Here is a 21,555-nt window from a genome sequence, read left to right on the forward strand (position 1 = left end):
AGAATGCTGAGGCCTAAAACGATTGAGTGGCTTCTTCAAGGTCACAAGACTAGCAAATGGCAAACACCAATGTTCTAGACCACGTCTGTTAACTCCACACCATGTTTTCCTATGTCAAAACCAACAGAAATTTGGAAGACATGGTTTATCTAGTAAAATGCGCTTGTAAGTATACTGCTAATAGCTATTTGAAGTTGGGAGTGTCCAGAACTATCCTGAATATGTTGCATTTATATGGACTAAATGGTTGGTTAGTATCAGAGCTTTTCCAAAGATAGTCCCTATATGTTGCTTAACCAGCCAAGCACTTCCTGCTTAGCACTTGATAGTTGGATCAAAGACACACACACACACAAATTAAAACAACACTAGCAGAGTGTTAGCAGTCATGCCCATATGCTTGGACTGGCCTGGTGGGAGTTCCCTCTGCCAATCCTCCCCACTTCCTACACACACACACACACACACACACACACACACACACACACACACACTTCTGCTTTTTCATCCTTCTTTTTCTACTCAGTCTTTTCCCAAATTTACATTGTGGGAAACAAAACAAAACAAAAATATGAGTGCCTATTGGGGGTTAGGGACAGTTCCCCTCAATATCATCAGTAGGTTGCTGGCAGGTACTTGGGAACCCCAGGCCAGTCAGTTGGGTGGGGCCCATTTCTCAGTGGGGGCACAAATACACCCACGGAGCAGAGCACCACGGACAGTGACACATTTGTCTGCAGGGACAGGTCAGCTATTCCTTTCAGATCTCCAAATCCCAAAGGAATGAATATTTAAAACGAAGAACCCACCTTGTATTCATTTAGTGTGTGTATGTGTTTCCCCCTGCAAATACCTATGGACTAAAAATACCTGCTCCCCTTGTCCAGAGACCGCTGACAAAGGGATTTGCATTTGCAGTCAGAACACCCTCGGACCACTTTTGAAATAACCTCCCTTACATTTTTAACAGGTTGGTGGATTCATCATGTAGACTACCGCCAGGAGGCAGCTATTAAAAGGGGTGGCAGAGAATGGCATTTTTCTTAAAAGGTTAAAAAAAAGTAGTTATTTTCATTACAGTGTCGTGATTTTTCTGGTTTAAAAATAAAATCCATTTGAACTTGGGATTCTTTAGACAAACTGATATCTTTAGGAAAAGCACTGTGTTTCCCCGAAAATAAGACCTCGCCAGACCATCAGATCTAATGCTCTTTTGGAGCAATAATTAATATAAGATCTGGTATTGTATTATATGTTATTATATTATATTATATTATATTATATTATATTATATTATATTATATTATATTATAGACCCGGTCTTATAGTAAAATAAGACCCGGTCTTATATTAATTTTTGCTCCAAAAGACGTATTAAAACTGATGGTCTGGCTAGGTCTTATTTTCAGGAAAACACGGTAGGTGAATATGAAATGTTTTTGGAGGAACCAGGTTGTCTTCCAGATTCTTCTGGAAGGACACTGTGTGCTGCTGCTGCCAAGATTGAGCACAGGATGCAGATGGGCGGGAAGAAGGGCCAGTATCTTTCCTTCCTGGTCTCCTGGACTAGGGGTCAGAGGGTAGGAGCAAATTGCAGGCTCAATTAGCAGCGTGCAAGTAAATTAACCAGCAAATTAACTTTTTAGATGCCCGACTGTTTGGCCTCTCAAATATTGCAGTCCTATCAGTCTGTTGTTTCCACTTTGCAGCAGGGCTGGGGAAAGAGTGTGGTTCAATTTAAACTCCAGGGCCTGCCGGAGAGTGGACCTCAGGGGCTGGAAAACACCGAGTGGCAGGAGGTAGCCGAGAGGCCACCGGACCAGCACCGGGAGGTGCATTTGCAGCAGGGAAAGAGGTGTGTGTGTGTGTGTGTGTGTGTGAATGATGCAGGGAATCAGGCATGCTGAGGTAGTGTTGAGGGCACAAAAGGAGGATTTTACACAACCACAGGCCGCAGGATCCCACACCAGCAGGTGGCGTTGTAGGTACAAGTTTAAAGGACGTTGAGACTACGGGTTTGCTGGAGACTTCAGAAGTATCGTGTTGAACTCAGTTAAGGGAAGATCACACCCCATCTGAATGGAGGGCAAGGACACCCCGAACATACCTAGGAGATCGGCTTCTTCACGGAGAAGCCCGTGTTGTTTTAATTCTGTTGTATTGCAGGTTGCAAATAAACAATACCTCGTTTGGTTCCATCTATGATTATAGGCTTTCTGGCCCTCCCATACCCCACCAAGAATTAGAACGTTATAGATTGGATGAACCTTGTGGTACAAAGTACCTACTTGGTTTTACACATGGGGAAATGGAGCTTAATTCCCTGGTACCTCCGTCTCCCTCATTCTATCCCACCATTCTTTGAGAGGGCCAAGTTTTATCAACACATCTCTTCCATCTCTTATTCCCACCCCTCCAGGAAAAGTGCTTCATTCCCGCACACCTGAGCTCATCTAATCCTCTCCTAACGTGTGTCACTGCCTGCAGTCTTTCCCACTCCCATCCATCTTTTCTGCTGCCAGGAGGTTAATCTTCCCCCAGCACAGCTCTGATGATAGCATGTGGGCCCAGACACTTTAGCAGTCTGCAGAGCCAGCTGCAGAATCCAGTCCAGAGTCTTCAGCCTCCAGTCTGAAAACAGCACACCCTTCCAGCCCCAGTTTGTGGTACCTCTCTGCTCTGCCTGGCTGAGAGGCAAGCTGAGCTCCTTGCTATTTCCCATGTGTACCCTGCGCCCTATTGTTTCTCTACCTTTGTTACTGTTTTTTTTCTTTTTTTTTCAATTTGTCCTTTTATTTCGCTTTCAAATGCCCCAAATCTCCTCAAATCGCCCCCTGCATATGCTGCCTGTTCCATGAAGCCATCCTGATAACACCAGGTTAAAATATCCAGTTCCTAGTCTGACCTCCACACCTTTCATCCAGACCTCTCTTCTGTAATCTGCCCCTTTTACCGGATGTTGTGATTCCTGTATACCTGCCTCCGACCTTGCAGGTAACTTACCTCTTCCTATTCCCACAAGTATTGTATAGAGGAACTCAATAAAGCTTAAGGGTAAATTAATACAAAAATTTGATCTCATCTGCGTTTTTCTTTGCTAAGCTTCGATTTGAGGCAGCTTATGGTGGTCTTTCCTCCAGTTGGGAAACAGGAGAAAAGAGGCCCCTGTCTTTTCCCCTGACCGACTGCATAGCTGTGAGCAATCGCTCCCCACCCCACCCCCACCCATCCCACACTCTGCCTTCAGTTCCTTCCACACTTAATTGAGGGCATTAGTGGGGATCAGGAAGTTTTACATTGCTTCCTAGTGGCTGACAAGCCTACCTTCTGATCCCTCTTCCATAGTGCTAGTTAAAAGAAAAAAAGATGGGCTTTGGCTTCTGGCAGAAACTTCTTCCTGCAACTCATCTGAAAACCATTGTTTCAGAAAAGAAAGTCATTTCCAACTCTATCACTCATTGTGTAATTCTAGGATTACTCTTTCTACTCTTCACAGCTTGAAGATTTTTCTCTTCTTCTTTGGGGTGGATAGGGAAGCAAACCAGGAGTTGAGAAATTTTGCTGTCTCTGACATCTGTTAAAATTCACTGGCTTCCCCAAGAAATTGGCCTGTCCTTTTTTTGCTCATCTTTTGAACCAAATAAAATTTAAAATTATTTCAGATGACTTAGTTGATGCCAGCTTTCAGCCTCCCAAATGTTATTTCTAAAAATTAATGCTCTCATTTTATTTTATTCTTAGTAAGATTGTAGACTTTTCGAAAAAGAAGGAAACTTTCGTGACAATTTGCAAGACTTCATTGTGGATCTCAAGTCAGCTGCTGCTGTCACATCCCTTTCCCTTATTCCTGTCTTTCCTCCCCCAAGAGCACTCCCAGAATTTCTGTTGGGATGAGAGCAAACCTTGAGGCTACACCTCATACCCTCTTTCTCTGAACCATTACTATACTATAAGGTGAGCACGGCAATTCTCTCTCATTCACCTTCCCTTTACCCTGAGGAACTTCATCATTGTTACAGCTTTTGTCAGCTGGCGTTTACTGAGTACTGACTGTGTGCTATGTAAAAGTCATCTCATTTAGTCCACACCACAATTCTACAGTGCAGGTACCACTCTCAAAAGTTGGAAACAATTCTGCCCAGTTACGCGAGCTCCACCGCCGGAACAGCAGCTTCTCAGCGTAGGTATTTCTGCCCAGGAAGAGCTTCTCATTCCGAGGCCGACTCCAGCAATGGCCTTTGCAAATCTACGGAAAGTGCTCATCAGCGATAGCCTGGACCCTTGCTGCCGGAAGATCCTGCAAGATGGAGGGCTGCAGGTGGTAGAGAAGCAGAACCTGAGCAAAGAGGAGCTGATAGCCGAGCTGCAGGACTGCCAAGGCCTTATCGTCCGCTCGGCCACCAAGGTGACTGCTGATGTCATCAACGCGGCAGAGAAGCTCCAGGTGGTGGGCAGGGCTGGCACAGGTGTGGACAACGTGGACCTGGAGGCCGCCACGAGGAAGGGCGTGCTGGTCATGAACACCCCCAATGGGAACAGCCTCAGTGCTGCGGAGCTCACCTGTGGGATGATCATTTGTCTGGCCAGGCAGATTCCCCAGGCAACGGCTTCGATGAAAGGGGGCAAATGGGAGCGGAAGAAGTTCATGGGAACAGAGCTGAGTGGAAAGACCCTGGGAATTCTTGGCCTGGGCAGAATTGGGAGAGAGGTGGCCACCCGGATGCAGTCCTTTGGGATGAAGACTGTAAGGTATGATCCCATCATTTCAACGGAGGTCTCGGCCTCCTTCGGTGTTCAAGCAGCTGCCCCTGGAGGAGCTCTGGCCTCTGTGTGATTTCATCACGGTGCACACTCCTCTCCTGCCCTCCAGGACAGGCTTGCTGAACGATAGCACCTTCGCTCAGTGCAAGAAGGGGGTGCGCGTGGTAAACTGTGCCCGGGGAAGGATTGTGGACGAAGGCGCCCTGCTCTGCGCCCTGCAGTCTGGTCAGTGCGCTGGGGCCGCGTTGGACGTGTTCACAGAAGAGCCACCACACGACCGAGCTCTGGTGGACCACGAGAACGTCATCAGCTGCCCCCACCTGGGTGCCAGCACCAGGGAGGCCCAGAGCCGCTGTGGGGAGGAAATCGCGGTCCAGTTCGTGGACATGGTGAAGGGGAAATCGCTAGTGAGGGTTGTAAACGCCCAGGCCCTTACCAGTGCCTTCTCTCCACAAACCAAGCCTTGGATTGGTCTGGCAGATGCTCTGGGGACACTGATGCGAGCCTGGGCTGGGTCCCCCAAAGGGACCATCCAGGTGGTAACACAGGGAACATCCCTGAAGAATGCTGGGAGCTGCCTGAGCCCTGCGGTCAGTGTCGGCCTCCTGAAAGACGCTTCCAATCAGGCAGACGTGAACTTGGTGAACGCCAAGCTGCTGATGAAAGAAGCTGGCCTCAATGTAACCACCTCCCACCGCCTTGCTGTGCCAGGGGAGCAGGCCTGCGGGGACGGCCTCCTGACCGTGGCCCTGGCAGGTGCCCCCTACCAGGCTGTGGGCTTGGTCCAGGGCACCACCCCTGTGCTGCAAGCACTCAATGGAGCAGTCTTCAGACCGGAAGTGCCTCTCCGCAGAGGGCTGCCCCTGCTCCTGTTCCGGGCTCAGCCCTCTGACCCTGAAATGCTGCCTACCATGATTGGGCTCCTGGCAGAGGCAGGCGTGCAGCTGCTGTCCTACCAGACCTCGGTGGTGTCCGACGGGCAGACCTGGCATGTCATGAGCATCTCCTCCATGCTGCCCAACCTGGAGGCCTGGAAAAATCACGTGACCGAAGCCTTCCAGTTCCACTTCTAACCTTCGGGCTCTCCGGGCACAGCCTCTGAGGCTTTTGTGAAGAAACCTGCCCACTGTGATCACCAGGGAAAGATCACATTCCTGGGGCTGACACTTCTTATGCTGCAGACCTCGTCTGACCCCTGTAGTACAGCAATAACCACCTAATAAAGAGCTCACCCCCCCAAAAAAAAAAAAAAAAAAAAAAGATGGAAACAATTGAGGCATGCCAAGTTTAACTAACTTGACTCATACCACCAGCCTTGCAGAGGTGAAGCTAAAATATGAGCCTGAGCGTTCTGACTACAGAAAGTTTGCTTTTAACTAGTCCATTTCACTACACTTTTGTGAAAGCAAAACCCTAGGGGAAGGAAAAATAGTTCCACAGTAAAAAGAGCGTGGTTGAGCTTTGGGTTTGGACTGAGCTGAATCGAATCCTGGCTTTACCAATTATTTGTTGTATGATATAGATAAAATAAAAATTGTTATTATTTTTTTTTTCTGAGCCTCTGTTTCTTTACTAGCAAACTGGAATAACGATAATATTTCAAAAAACAAAATAGCACATTAATTGAAATTCTCGGTGTGGAATGCAGTGGCGCTTGTGAGTGTTTGTGTTACGTACTCTCTGAATGCTGGCTTCTTTCCTCTGAGTAGGAAGTTTGGAAGTCCTTGCTTTGCTTGGTGGATGCAGCAATCCCAGGTGGTCATTTCTCCGGAGTTTAGCCCCAGATTAGCTCCCAGGTTGTGGGCCACTTAGGGCTCTTCTTGATGCAACGCGCTGTGTAGCTGTAAGCAGGATCTCTTTCTCTCTTCCCTCCCCACTGAGGCAAGAGGTATATTACCATATCCAAGGTTCAAGGCATTTTATTTCCCTTGAATTTCCAAGGTGAGAAATTGCTGATAGAAAGACGTCAACCTGCAAAGTTTAGAGGCCAATTCTCATGGAGAAAAGGAGTGAAATAAAACCCTTTCAGCCCAGAGTATAATGTTTCTCAATCAGGAATGAGCATCAGAAATGGCCTGTGTGTACTGCTCAATATTTATTCTTTAAAGATACCTTTGAGTCCCCTACTCCACCGAATCCTGCTGAATCATGATATTTGAGATCGACATTTTAAAATTCAGATCTGTTTTAAACGTATCCTTATTTCAGAACCACTGTGCTATATGTAGTAGAAGGTGCTGTAAGTGGACCTATTTGACGATGTGACCTACACTAAATACAGAATCTGCAAGTTGTCACCCATGGGAAGCAGATGCAAGAAAGCTCCTCTGAAAGCATTGTTACATATTTTATAAAACTAGCTAAAGATATTGTCAGTTTGTTATCTGTTGCTGCACATGCTAAACAGTACCAGGAAAGAGTTTTGTGTGATCCTGTGAGTTGCTTTGCTTCTGTTTTAATCAGTGAGAACACTAAAACCAACATACGTTCTCCCTGTTGGCAGCTTGGAGCTAAATTTAGTGTTCAGTTGTGCTCAGTTGCCCAGCCCAGGTGGTGCCTGATACTTTTCTTCCCTTATTCACTTTAACTGCTTTGTGTTCACGTTATCATTTTTAGCTATTCTGCTTTATATATATTTTAACATTGCAAGCTGTTTCAGACCCTTTCTCTAAGTAGGCGGAATATAAATCATGAGTAAATAAATAAAGCTACTGAGGCAATGAGTGACTTCTGAGAAAGTGGAGGTATCATAGGCAGGCAGACACAGCAGGACTGGATATTATTATAATGGGTTTTTATACTTTGATGATAAAACTGTAGCTATTAGCTATGAAATATGGTTTATACGTTGTTTCCTCTTATATGTTTATTAATTGATTTGTATAAACTTACATAAATAGTTTATCAATATGAATACTTTGCATTTATGGGCTTGTTTTTCACCAATTACTCCAAAGAAAAGGCAGTGATGGTACTGCTATTCACCCCACCCTCCTCTCCGAGGCCTCATCCTCCTTCTGCTGCTCCGGGAGGCCATCCAGCCCTGAGCTCTGCAGGGAGCCATTCTCCTTTCTCCCTGCATTTGCAGCTATTGGTTCCTTAGATCCTTCCTTTTTCACCAGGTACCTTGTCTGCTTCCTGTTTCCCTGAAGCTTCTGTAGCTTCTCCCAATTAAGAATGAAGAGGTTCAGCCAATTTTAGTCCTAAGACTGGAAAAACTGTCAGTACCTTCAAGGGATTTGAAACCTCTTCATGAAGACATGCTGTATACATAGAGAACTCCCCTGGCACTTCCACAAGCTTCCTTCATTCTTCCATGTTTGTGAATTGTGTTTTAGTGCACTGGACACTTTTTATTATGAAATCGTTCCCTTCTGGATAGAGTTCTGCCAAATATCAGACTTCCTCCAGCAAGAGTAGAGTAGACTGAAGCATATCTGGTGCAGACTATTCACCAACAGGGGAGGAAGCCGACCTCAGATGTTTGGGCCAGCCCTTAATTAACCTTAAGAAAGTCCTTCCTTGAGTTTTACTGGGGCTCAGCAGCGTCTGGCTTTTGGGTGGGAAATTCCAGAAAGAATATGCACAAGGAAAAATAGATACCGACATACTCAGGAATGCCCAGATTCATCAATTTCTCAGTGCCTGTCTACCCTGCTTCATTTGTCTTGATTCCTGGAGAGGGCCAGTGACTCCCTCACATATTGGCTTGCTCAGCTAAGACCTATGTTCATCAGTTTTCCTTTCTGCAACAGCCATCCTATTTGTATTATCAAATAGTTACTTATCATTTTCTGGTTTTCTTTCTCAAATTTCAGTAAATTCTAACATAGCCCAATAGAACTGATATATCCATGGGCCTGTGTGCAGCTATAGTGGGAAGTATGGGGCTGATGCATCTAATGAGTACAAAATATAGTTGTAGTATTTAAGAACATATCCAGTCTGGTGATTTATATTCTTCCATTAGTGGATAGCGGCTATATTGAAAGCTGATACTATTAAGATTTTTATTAATGAATTATGCTATTACACTGTTGGGTGTTGGGCCAGATTTAAAATGGGCAGTATTAGCACTTAAAGCCAGCAACAGAGAATTTCATGCCATGCCTTGGTAGTAGCTTCAACGTGAAAAGGAAACAGAAACAAAGGCCTTCTTGGTCTTACCTTGGCTCCCACAGTTTCTGTAGGGAAAATGTGGCTCACCACCTCTCCTTCTGCACACAAGTGGTGTCAGAGACGAAGGACAAGAGCGGTGAAACGGTGGCTTGTGGCACGCTGCCTGTAATCACGTTTCCCATCCTGATTTTAAGTGATTTCCTTCAAGACGAATTGTTTTCATTATGCTGTTTAGTTTTCCAATTGCCATTATTAAAAACAAAACAACAGCACTGCCAGGAAAATAACAGTAAGATATTCTTCATTAAAGAAATATTGCTAAGCATCATATGAAAACAAATAAATCTAGAGTTCTATACATTTAATTGGTCAAGTTTCTTAATTGTAATATTCACATCTTACAGACCATAACTTTTGGGATTGGACTAAATCTTTACTATTTTGCTACTTCTTGTGCATTCCCTGTGCAGGTCTATCACTTGATTTAATGCAAAATCTGTTTGTTGGATAAATCTTTCTCCGTTCCTTCTAAAACTGCCTAAATTGTACTGTAAGATTCTAAACTAGTTTATCTAAATTCAAGGAATAATTAGGGATTTTTTTTTTTATTTTTTATTTAGCTAATCCATGTCCAACTAATGATTAATGAAGGCCTTTATTACTGACAAAGACCTCCTTCTGATGCAGGGAAAGGATCAAAACACCGATTCTCAATCCCAGGTTGGATTCTCTGTACCCAGGAGTAGGGATGCAGAAATGAGAAACTTAGTTGTAAATTGTGATCAGAAAACAAAATTGATATTAGCTAATTCTACAAAGGATGAACTCTGTGAGACAAGTGCTGGGCTCCCTTTCTTGGTGCCTCTTTGGATTTTAGGACCCCATGGGGCAGCAGCTGAAAAAAGTAGCAAGAGCAGGGATTTGAGTTCCAGCAGAATCGGTGCCAAGTCCTAGATTCTTTAACTGTTAACTGTAGAAAAAAATGGAAAAATTAAAAGAGCTCCCTGAGCTTTATTTCACCACACGTCAAATGGGATGAATACTTTCTCCTTTAAAAGTTTTCTCATCATCATCCACTCTTCCCCACTTAAATGAAAACCCTGGTTTATTGGTCTCATACATTGGGTTCCTGAAAACATTTTATGTGAAAATAGTTTTCTTGTACTTCAAAATTTTTTTTTGTTTTGTTTTGTTTTGTTTTGTTTTGTTTTTGTTTTTTTAAATATGACGCTTAAAACGGTTGGTGAGTTCCTTGAGCGAAGGATCCATGGTTTGGACGTTGCTCTGTCTTAAGACCCCAGCCAAAGACCTGACATACATATAATATGGTAGGCTCTGAATTGATTTTGGAATGTCGAATGGATGAATAAATGAATGAATGAATCTATAATAATGCATGTCTTGTGCCATGTCCCTCAGCCAAGCACTCTTGTGATTGCTGTTATAACAAAAGAAGTGAAATATGTGATGGGTTTTAAGTTATGAGAAGGCAGAAGTAGCTCTATGTACTTCCCTATTTACAGTGACCTGTACATAACCTTGCAAATTAGTCATTTAATAAAGGACTTTGATAATGTATGACATTGGAAATGATGATAGCCTCTCTTATATAGTTTCCAATGGACATAATCCTAGAGGTGAATATGGCCAGCTGGCAGAGAAAAGTCTCTTATCCACCCATTCCTTCGTTCCTTTGTTTATTATCTATTATTCTCATTAATACAAGGCTGTTCAATGGCTATTTTTCAGTTCATCCTCCTTTGGAGGACGAAGAAGTGGCATCCTGAAGGATAAAATATGGCAGAGGCAGTAAGGCAGCTAATAGGCAGGGGAAGAGGAGTCCTCTGTGCAAGGGAGAGGTGGGCCAAGGGAGTGACACTTGGTAATTTTGCTTTGAACTCTTCTGTTATTTCCAGTAAAGCGATTTATTTGACATTTTCTTGTGGCATTTGTAGGGTGGAGGGAAGTAGATTTTTTCTTTACCATCTTTCTTTTTCCCTTTTCTCCTTCTTCAAAGTGATTTATCTGGTCTTTCTGCAAAAGTCAACACTCCTCAGAGTTTAATAAACAGTGTGAATGTTGTAGAAGGATGCACATTTGTGCTACGTGCTACGTGGGTGTGTGTGTACACAGATGTGTGTGCATGCATGTTGAATCAACAGCAGTGGCCCCATGAGACTAAGTGCTGTCATATAAAGCTTGTAATAAAGATCGCAGGCACTAAACGAGCTGCTGGCTGCACATTTAGAGGCCCACTCAGATATGTTCCCATCATCTCTCACCACATTCAAACTATCCGGTTTGTGGACTACCCCCAACCAATCTCTAATCTCTAGCTTGTGCCTGGCCTATTACTCACCTGAGGTGTGATCAAGAAAAGACCAATTAATTTTCATCTTAGCCCAAGCAAAACATAATTAGAGAAACCTTCTGGAAGGGTAACACATGAGGCATTCCAAAGGCAAAAGCAGGTCACATTCTGCTGTGAGGGAAGTTGGAAGACTATGTTTTCACCTTCTTTCTGCACACTAGAACCACCTTTAAAGAGATACTACTTAGGAGTGCAGCATAGGCAGGAGATGAGAAAGATCTGGTTAGGAGTGAGACATGTGCATTCTATCTATCTGTAGAAGTAAATTTACTGTGGCTATGCCAGAGGGGTAGTGTAAGATTTAATGAAACTACATGTGTAAACTATGAAGTGCTATATGAACATAAGTGTAGTTGGAATTGAACTGATGCTTGCTTTACTGGAATTGTGTCCAACTCCATGACCTACAATGGATAGATACTCTTTCAGATACTTCATGTCGCGTCTTTCTCTTTAAGGATCTGCATTGGCCAGTACTACCTGACAGGACCCAGACAGACTTACCACCTTGCTTTTCCTCACCTCATTTCTCTCTTGGCTTGGTCTGGGGCTTTGAAGGGGCAGGCTATCTTCACGTTCACTTCCAGAAGGAATCTGGTCAGAACTTCTGACTTGCAAACACCTCACAGAAATGTTCTCAGTTGCCAAAGACTGCACTCATTGTACCAGAGAGACAGCAGCTTGTACCTGTTGGTGCTGAGAGGGCCCTTCTGGGCCTCTCCTGGGATACAGCACCCACACAGCAATGCTTAAATCTCTGTTGGGTCTCCATTTTTCTTCCTCTAAATGCTTACGGAATAGATGGAATTTATAATCAGAAACCATAAAATGTCTGATTTATTACACGTCTTGATGACAATATTTAATAACTCTTGTATATTTCATCCCATCTTTCTAATGCTCTGTTCTGGAATTTTACTTAAAGGGATTCCATCCTCTATATCAAACTATCTTTGGCATGAAAGGGGAAAAGTATCCTTTGGAGTAAGGGGCCTGGGGATGCTGGGAGAATGCTGCGCTCCTCTCCAGGTGTTTGGGAAATCTCAGGTTCTTAGCGCAGGGTTAGCCTCTTCTCAAGTGGCTATTTTTTCACTACACCTGTTTTGTGAGGCTTTTCAGGGTTTCAACATCTACTTCTAGGGCCAGAAATTCTACATTTAGAGATTGATTCCTTTGAGGTTTGAAGACATTTTCTTTTCAAGTGTTCCCTGTTAAAATTCTGGTATTCTCAGAAGGAGGACTTGTTGTCGGGTAGATGTGGACTATGTTGTAGACAATTGAAAGAAATATCCTGCGAGAAGGAGATTCAAGGAAGTGGCTAGTGTGGGGGAGGGGCAAAGGTCCAGGAGGAAATACACAGAGGTGCGTACTGCAGCAAGCTTGGCACGACTGGCCATGGTGCTGAGGGGACAGACTTACCATGTCAAGGGAAGCTCCTGCTCATTTCTCCTGGGTTCAGAATTTCTGAGAGAGAGAGAGAGAGAGAGAGAGAGAGAGAGAGAGAGAGAGAGAGAGAGAGAGAGGATCTTTGCTTGATATGAGACCCCATCAGCCCTAAATACTCCAGTATTCACCTTCCCCAAATAAAAATCCTATTGTAGGGATGGAGTCTCAGAGAGCACTTTCCAGGCTCTTGACCTCACGTGGAAAGGTGCTGGCTTGGGTAGTAGATGGCCATCAGCTGTAACAAGTTAGCCACTAATATAACTGCTGTGGCTATGCTTGTGAGCACGGATTGTGGCTAGCCAGTGCTTTTAGCAAGTGGATTGTGGATTGCAGATCATGTTGGTCCTACTTCCTGTGTTCCGCCTGGCCGCCAGTGAGACTGGGGTGCAGGAACATCCCTCGTTGGGCTACTGGCAGATGTTTGCTTTTGTGTCTCGACCAGCCGCCATTGAGAATATAGTGGTATGACTCCCCTATCTGTGGCTCCATTGTTGTTCCTTTTTGACCTCACCATGTCCTGCGTTCTTGTGCAGGCGGGGCGGGGTGGGGGCAGGAGCAGAGTCCCTGCATTACAAACGGTGCAGCGAGCAGGGTATGGTGGCGGCCAAAGTTCTCCGAGGGGAGGGTAGAACAGTTTGTGCATATGAACACAGTCTCAGGAAGCCCCTGAGGAGCAGCGCAAGGAGCAGGAAACGCAATCTGCCTGGGAGAAACATGACCCCCTGGTGACTTGGTGGTCCTCCCCAGCCTACGGATGGCACACCAACCTATTGGCCATTGCAGGTGTTGCCTGCTTTTTGGTGCTCCGCTGCTGCTGTGGCTCCTAAAGTTGTGGACATCTTACAACAGGGCCACCACCCACTCAGATACCTGGAGTAGCAAGCAAGATTCTGACCAGATAAGAATGATGTCTGACTCTGGGCAGGAGGACCTGTGACCCCCACACAGTGTTTGGTGGCCAGTGGCCACTGTTCTCAGGAAGTGGACCCCTGTGGAGGGGTGGGAAGATGTGGACGGTTCTCTAACCAGGATAGGCTGGAGAAAGTGAATCTCCTTGCAACCGTGTGGGCTGGGAAGTGCTTGGTGAGGCAGCCCAGGTGCGGGACTTGTAGTCCTAGGAGGAAACGCTTGCTGAGTCCTCCGTGGGAAATGTGGGTGAGGTCAAGGTTGTCCCTCACCCCCAGGTTGGGGAGGACTTGGAGCCCTCGCCCTGCGGAGAGGGCACACATTGTGAGGCCAACACACAGCCCTGGTGAATGACTGTGAACTATGGGGAATTGCCTTCCATCCCTGATGTGATGGACCACTTGACTGTGTGCTTGGGAACGTATCACCATGTAGTGGAACTGCTGGATGTTTGCTTCCTGTGTCTCGCCCAGTTGCCAGTGAGACTGTGGTGCAGGAAGACCCCTTGTTGGGGTACTGGCGGATATTTGATCGGCTGCTGTCAAGAATATGTAAGCACTTTGGCTGTGAACCACTTTTGTTCCAGCATGGTACCCTGAGAAACCCTGTGTCATGCAGGATGTCATGTGGAGTCTCTGGTCCTACTTCCCACATAAGAATGCAGGACAAGGTGAGGCCAAAATGGAACACCCACGGAGCCATAGATAGGGGAGTCATACTACTATAGTCTCCCTGGTGGGTGGGTTGGAGACACAGGAAGCAGAAGCCACACGATCCGCAATCTGCCGTAAGCTTCTCTGCCAACCAACCAACCCCACTTGCTAACTGCAATCCGCACTTGCTAGCTCAGCCACCATCTTCTTGCTAGCCCCCATTTGCTGCTAGCATAGCCACTGCAGTTATGTTAGTGGCCAATGGCTCACGGGTTACAGCTGACGGCCAACTAGTGACAGCTGATGGCCATCCAATCACAGGTGATGGCCATTTACTACCTGAGCCAGCACCTTTCCACGTGAGGGCGAGAGCCTGGAAACTGCACTCCTGGCTCTGTTCCTACACCCTGGCTGTGCCCAGGAAGTCTCGCTGTGCCCAGAAAGACTGGAACTACCTTGAGAACCCTGGCTGTGCCCAGGAAGTTTGGCTGTGTTCAGAAAGACTGGTGGTACCCTGAGACCTCTGGCTATGCTCAGGAAGTCTGGCTGTACCCAGAAAGACTGATGGTACCCTGAGAAACCCTGGCTGTGCCCAGAAAGTAGATGGACATCGAGGGACACATCCTGGGACATTACTTGGGCTGGACTGAAACTTTTTCTCGTGAGCTGGGTTCCTGACATGGGGCCCCTTGCGAAAGACGCTGGTTGCGTAGGATGTGAGGCGAGACCCTGGAGGGGTGAAGTGTAGGGACCGAGTCCCAGAGAGCAGTTTCCAGGCTCTCAACCTCACGTGGAATGGTACTGGTGCAGGTGATGGCCATCAGCTATGATCAGGTGGCCATCAGCTATGATCAGGTGGCCATCGGCTATAACTAGCTGGCCATCGGCTGTAACCAATTAGCCATTAGCCACTAATATAACTGCTGTGGCTACACTAGCAAGCACAGGTTGTGGCTAGCAAGTGTGGTTAACAAGAGGATTGTGGATTGCAGATCATGTTGATTCTATTTCCTGTGTTCCGCCTGGCCGCCAGTGAGACTGGGGTGAAGGGAGACCCTCTCCTTGGGGTACTAGCAGATGTTTACTTTTGTGTCTCGACCAGCTGCCATCGAGAATATAGTGGTATGACTCCCCATCTATGGCTCCATTATTGTTCCTTTTTGGCCTCACCATATTCTGTGTCCACCCACTGAGAGCGAGACCAGAGATGCTGCATGACACTTATCTTCTTTACCCTCGCAAACAGGAAATCAAGGAAGGTTGCCAAAGCAACCTTCCCATCCACAGAACTCATTCATATGTTGCCAACTGTCAAAGCAATGTCTCCTTTGCCTTTCTGGCCCCAGATTTATCCAGGAGCGTATATTAAATTCAGTTGTCATAACTCACAATATCTTTCAATCTGGAGCAGTTGCTAGGCCTACTGTCTTTCCCATCCTCATCAGACTTTGAGTGTATCCAGACCTCCATTTTGTAGGATGGCCCTGAACCAGGTCTGTTGCATCTTTCTTTTTGACCATACCCAGACAGTACATTCTCGTTGCGAATATCACAGAAACAATGCTGCGCTCTTCTCAATGCAACACATTAGGAAGCACAATGTCCACCTGCCCTACTCCTGGAGCTGTTACATTTGATTCTGTGCTCAAGTTCATGCCAGCCAGGTTTCTGTAGTCTGTGGAAAACCTACTTCCCTGGAAACATGAAAAGTCTAAATTTGAAGTTGTCTTGACACCACCACACACACCCAAGTCCTAAACCCCAATCTTCTCCACTCCTGAGCTTAAACTGAATAAGGTTAATGAAGTTAATTCAGCAATACAGGGCAAAACAGAGGGTTTTAGCATGGTAGGAATGGCAAATACTCATTCTTACCTGTCAGCTTACTAATGGTCATAATGTCCGAGGAAGGACGTGACAGGCTTCAAATTCAAAATATTCTCAATTATATTTTTGAGAAAAATATTTATTTGAAAATTATTTATTTTACTTTTCACTTTCTGAATCACAGGAAGAGATGAATCCAGCTACTCGGGGTCTTATGGATAAACTTCCAAAAAGATCCTTGGCTCAAGCTGTACCTCTTCTCCTGCCATCTTTTAAATAGTCCCAGATTCCTTTTTTCCCTCTAGATTCCATACATAGTCTTCTTTATGTTTCAGTGGTCTGTAGCTCAGAATCTTAAAAAAAAAAAAATCAACAACAAAAAAAAAACAAACGAAAAAAAACTTAAAGAAGCATGTATGTTACAAGGGGCTGTTTTAGGATTTTAGTGCTTATGTGTATAGTGTTTGTGATTTATTTATTTATTTGGGAGAGGGTTTATTTGTTTTTCGGTTACACCATTTTTAGGGATTGTGGTAGAGGAGTCGAGCCTTAGTGGACCAGAGAGATAGAGACTAGAGACACAAGAAAATCAATTTCCCTCTTTCTACTCTGCTTCCTTACCCTTCACCACCATGCACAACACACAAGCACCTTCACACAGCCCCCTTGGCAACTCTCTGTGTCTCATCTAACCCAACAGACACATCATAAAACTCTGGAAAAACAAAAACCAAGAGGACCCATTCTGAGAGTGGCTTTATCTCTCTGTTTTTTTGAACCACTCCTGAAGTCTTAACGAGGCTCCAGTCCTTCCTGGCACCAGCTCTGGCAGCAGAACTGCTGGGCATGCTCAGTTCCATGACTAACAGACCTGGCTCTAATGCTAAATTATAGTGTAGAGAAGGAGAAGACTCAGGGGGCAGATGATCACAGGCTATAAATACCTTCAAGGTAACAATGCAAATGAGGGAAGGGAATTATTCATTTGCTCAGCAGGTGCTAGGACAAGGAGCAATAGCTTAGAGCTCAGGGAGAGAAAGTTTAGTCTGGGAATTATCAGAAAAGCGCCTCACACAGGGTTTCCTGCCCAGGGTCCTGAACTTGGAGTCCAGGGCCAGGTACTAAGGACAGAAGCATAATAACAGGCATGAAGAAGAGTCCCTGCCAGATTCAAGAGTCACAGGGGCTAACCCGAAGCTTTCTGGTTATTATCTGTGCTTAGGATGACATCAACACAAACTCCTCGGCCTCAGGCATTTAATTTCTAACTTGGCTACTCAGGAAGCAAATTGCTCATGTTCGATCCTCTGTGACAGCTGAAAGACCAACTTCCAACTTCTCGTTCCTTTTCCCCCCAAAGATGGGGACATCTATAGGAAAGCCATGATAACTAGTGCTCGGCTCTGATAGCTCCTAATCCCAGATGAAAAATGGAGGGCTCCTGAGCCAGACTTTCTCGGTAGGGAAATAATACAGTTAGATGCTTAAAACATAGGAGGAGCAACAGAAAGAACATTTCAGTAAGAATTATTGCTGATTAAATTATCATTTGGTTGATTTCTGAATGTGTCTCACCTCCTCGATAAAAATATTGTGTGAAGCAGGAGAAAACATAAGGACTTCAATGTGAGACCTGCTGGGCTTGAATCTCACCAGCTACATGAATGACACTGAACAAGTGTTAACTTAGCCTCTCTGAGGCTGAACAACTAGGATAATAATGTCTGCCTGAGACTGCTGGTGTGAGATTTAGGTGAACTAACTAGCACAGCCCTGTTAATAGCAAGCATATAGTTTCCCATTTCTCTCTCCTTTCACTGCCACCCGACTTATTCACCTTCCAAGAGGAGTGTTGACTGCCAGGTTTGGGGACTAAATTACACTCGTATGTAAACACAGATAGATATAGATATATGCATATGTGTAGGTAGATATGGACATATGTTTATGTGTAGATGGATATGGATATAATACAAATGTATACTTTTTGAATTATCCTCTCCACCCATTCATCCAGTATTTACCTAGTACAAAGCTAGGCTAATGGTAAGCAGTTAAAAAGTACTTATTGAATTATATAAGGCAGTTTTGTTGACACCTCCCAAGCATCCTTAAAATGAAGGTTCTTTCTTTTTATTTCTGGTCATTTCATCAATTCAGGAAATGGGTTGGTGGTAAAATTTATCACCATTGTTAAATAAGCATAGGTCTAGGCTTTATTGACCTCCCCAGTTCTCAACACCTTGAGAGCTGCATTAGCACAGGCACTTTGCGACCATCTCCTACCTTATGATAAGTCTCAGGGCAGACAATGGACACATGACTTAGAGCTGCCTAGTCTAGACCCAGACACCACTTAGCAAGTATAGTCCTTACACAGGTCGTTTTTAGTGTAAACATTTTCACCTGAAAGCCAGCTCTCCATTCTGTTATCCTGGTCTTGATTCAACCAAGTCTTTCTCTTGCGTCCAGGGACTGCTTTAATCACTGGTGGAAACTGGTAATCTGCAGCAATCAGCATTCCTGACTAAGTCACTGCTATGGGATTCCATACTCAGAATCTCCTCACTGAGGCGTTTCCTCAGACCACTTCTTGTCCTAGGAAGTGTCCAACCATAAAAGGCATCCACTAGTCGTAGACTGAATTTCCTGAGCCTCCATGGAACTTGTCAAGAACTTTCCTATTGAAAGAAATCAGTATATCTTCCTATGAGCTTTCCGACTCTGACATCCTATATTCTTCAGCCTTGATTTCACTACTTTCTGGTCTCCTACAAAGAACCTCACTCAGGTGTCCGGCTGAATCTGGGTCTCCATTGTTTATGATTTGCCTTTCATTCAATTGTCCTCATTAACACACATTGAGCACTTGCTATTTCAAATTAAGACAGTATGAACATAGGCAAATGTAATTATTTTTTTGCAACCCTTACTCTCAAGAGATTGAGGAAGCACTGCAATCATGGAAAGTATATGGTTTTGAGGTCAGAAGCACTGGGTGTGGAACCTAGATTGGCCATTTATTAATAATATGATCCTGGATAATTTACTTGATCCTGCTCAATTTCATTTTGAGGATAATAAAACCTAGAATAAATGCAAGGCTGATTGTGAGGTTTCAAACACACACACACACACACACACACACACACACACAGTGTCTAACACAGAGCAACCAATAAATAGTAGACTCTAGTAGTAAAGGCACATTGAATAAAGTGTACAAGTAGCAAGAGTGTGCAGCAGCCTCTCACTCCCCCATAAAAAGTTTAAAAAGGCATTAAGGGAATTTTTAGAAAAGAAAGATTGTCCCCAACATTCTTTTAGGGAGGACAAAGGAGGCTTTAGAATTGTCATATTTTCAACCTATGATTCATTTCTTTCCAACCACTCAGTACCTCGTCTATATATTGTTCAATATTGATGATGAGGTGATAACAACAGGTGAAAGTAAGCAACAACCTTATCCTCGAAGAGACAGGGCTATGACATAAAAGGCCATTCAAAGGACACGAGCCACACTGTGCAGGACAGGCAGCCACAGGGTGTGGTCGAATGGTGTGCTGTGCTATCTCCATCACTAGCAGAGAACAATTTCACACAGCTTTCTTCTCTTTACCTAAGATGAATTTATTGGGATATGAAAATAGAGTGAAATCCTGGAAAGCTTCATAGAGAAAGAGTACATTCCAACAAAGTGAGAGACAGACAGAGAGAGAGAGAGAGAGAGAGGCACAGAGACACAGAGAGTTACAGAGACATACACACACAAAGAAAAAGAGACAGAAGGAGATTTATTTTAAAGAATTGGTTGATATGATTGTGGAGTCTGGCAAGTTCAAGATCTGCAGGGCAAGTGGCCAGGCTGGTGACTCAGGGGAAGAATCAATGCAGCAGTTCAAATCTGAAGGTAGTCTGTTGGCAGAATCCCCTCCTCTGGGTGGTAGTTCAGTCTGTTCCGATTAAAACTATCAACTGATTGGATGACACTCCTCCACATTATAAAGGATCATCTGCTTTACTCAGTCTACAGATTTAAATGTTAACTCCATGTAAAAACTCCCTCCACAGAACTATCTAGAATCATGTTTGAGTAACTATCTGGGTGCTGTGGCCTACAGCTGTCTCTATTTTACAGCGTAATACTAAGCATCACAACCTGATAGAGAGGTTACATCATGGCATGCACATTTAATTCTGCCCCCTGCAGTCCTAGAGTGAATCATAGAGAGTGGGGTGTGGACTGAGCCTTGCATGAACGGGGGAAGATGAGTCACAGCTTAGTTGAGGAAGTAGGTATTTGCAGAATCGAAACAGGGGAGGGAGTGAATAGTCTCTGCTAATTTGTTATGGGTGCTGATGCAGATGATGCTTAGCCTAATTATAGACAGCCTTGAATGCCATGTTGAAATGTTTAGGTTTGATGAATAAGCAATTGATAAGAGTTAAAAGTTCCTACTTCATTTTATTCCTTCTTCCCCGCCCCCTGCCCAAGAAAACAGGAAATGGGTCAGAAAAGTTCAAGAAAATCATGAGTGATTGGGTCGGGCTGTATTAAAGGTACAAAAGCGATACTCCTTGGGATGCAAAACATGTGGCATATCCTGGGTACCCATTCATACTGAGGATGAGAAGGATGGAAGTACCATGGAGAGGAAAGTACTCTGTCTGTTCTTTATCCTCACACCCAGGAAGTGTCCCAAGCAGATCCCATAAATGAGAAAATCAGGGATGACTCTTTGTTTGCTGCTTGTCAAGACACACCAGCATGTAACCTTTTCATGCCAATTATAGAGCATCTCAAATAATTAAAAAGGAAAAGTCAAAACATTTATATTTCATATTCAAAGGTCATGATACATCCAGTCTCCTTTACAAAGCTGGTGATAGAGAGCTTGTGGACTTCCCCAACATAATGCCATGAAATCCAAACAGAAATCACAGGCGGACACATTTTCTCGAGGCGCGGTGAATCAGAGCCTGTCCAGATCAGGGCCAGATTCTCAGGGACCTTCAATTTAGAGTCACATTCATTCCGAATTAAGAGAAAAGGCAAACAGCATCTATACTTCTATCATTGTTCAGATGAGAGAACCACAGTCTTGAGAGAAGTGATTTTCTCTGTGCTACACTCTAATTTGCAGAATAATTAATACGAGAGCTCAATTTTATGACCCCCCCCCCCAGCCAGGTGCCCAATCCCTTTGGCTTACTTATGTTAGAAACTCAATGCCTTAAACATTAGAGTAAAAGGGTAGTAGGGAGGAGATGACAACCCAAAGCCAAGGAGTGCCTGTTCAAAGGTGCTTCCTTCAGAGGCACTGAGCTGTGACAGATTTTCATGGTAAACCTCATTTTTTACATAACAAAAGAGAAGAGGCAGCACCAACTCTTTGTGCATGGGAATGACCTGCTATCTATAAGCAGGTGATATAAAATGGGAGAAGTTGTATCCATGATTAAACAGCTGTA

At 44.5% G+C, this 21,555-nt stretch overlaps 2 protein-coding genes across 5 annotated transcripts in view; both read left to right on the top strand.

Moving 5' to 3' along the window:
• NTM (neurotrimin) overlaps positions 1–21,555 on the top strand; it is a 973,593-nt gene that overhangs the window by 510,587 nt on the left and 441,451 nt on the right. The window lies entirely within an intron of this gene.
• Positions 4,149–5,991, top strand: LOC117017512 (D-3-phosphoglycerate dehydrogenase-like). The gene is given in 2 exon segments (XM_033097819.1): positions 4,149–4,798; positions 4,800–5,991. Coding segments are annotated over 2 exon segments (1,602 nt in total). The 5' UTR covers positions 4,149–4,231; the 3' UTR covers positions 5,835–5,991.

This window comes from Rhinolophus ferrumequinum, chromosome 25 (genome assembly GCF_004115265.2).
Source record: "Rhinolophus ferrumequinum isolate MPI-CBG mRhiFer1 chromosome 25, mRhiFer1_v1.p, whole genome shotgun sequence".
NCBI classification, from domain to species: domain Eukaryota; kingdom Metazoa; phylum Chordata; class Mammalia; order Chiroptera; family Rhinolophidae; genus Rhinolophus; species Rhinolophus ferrumequinum.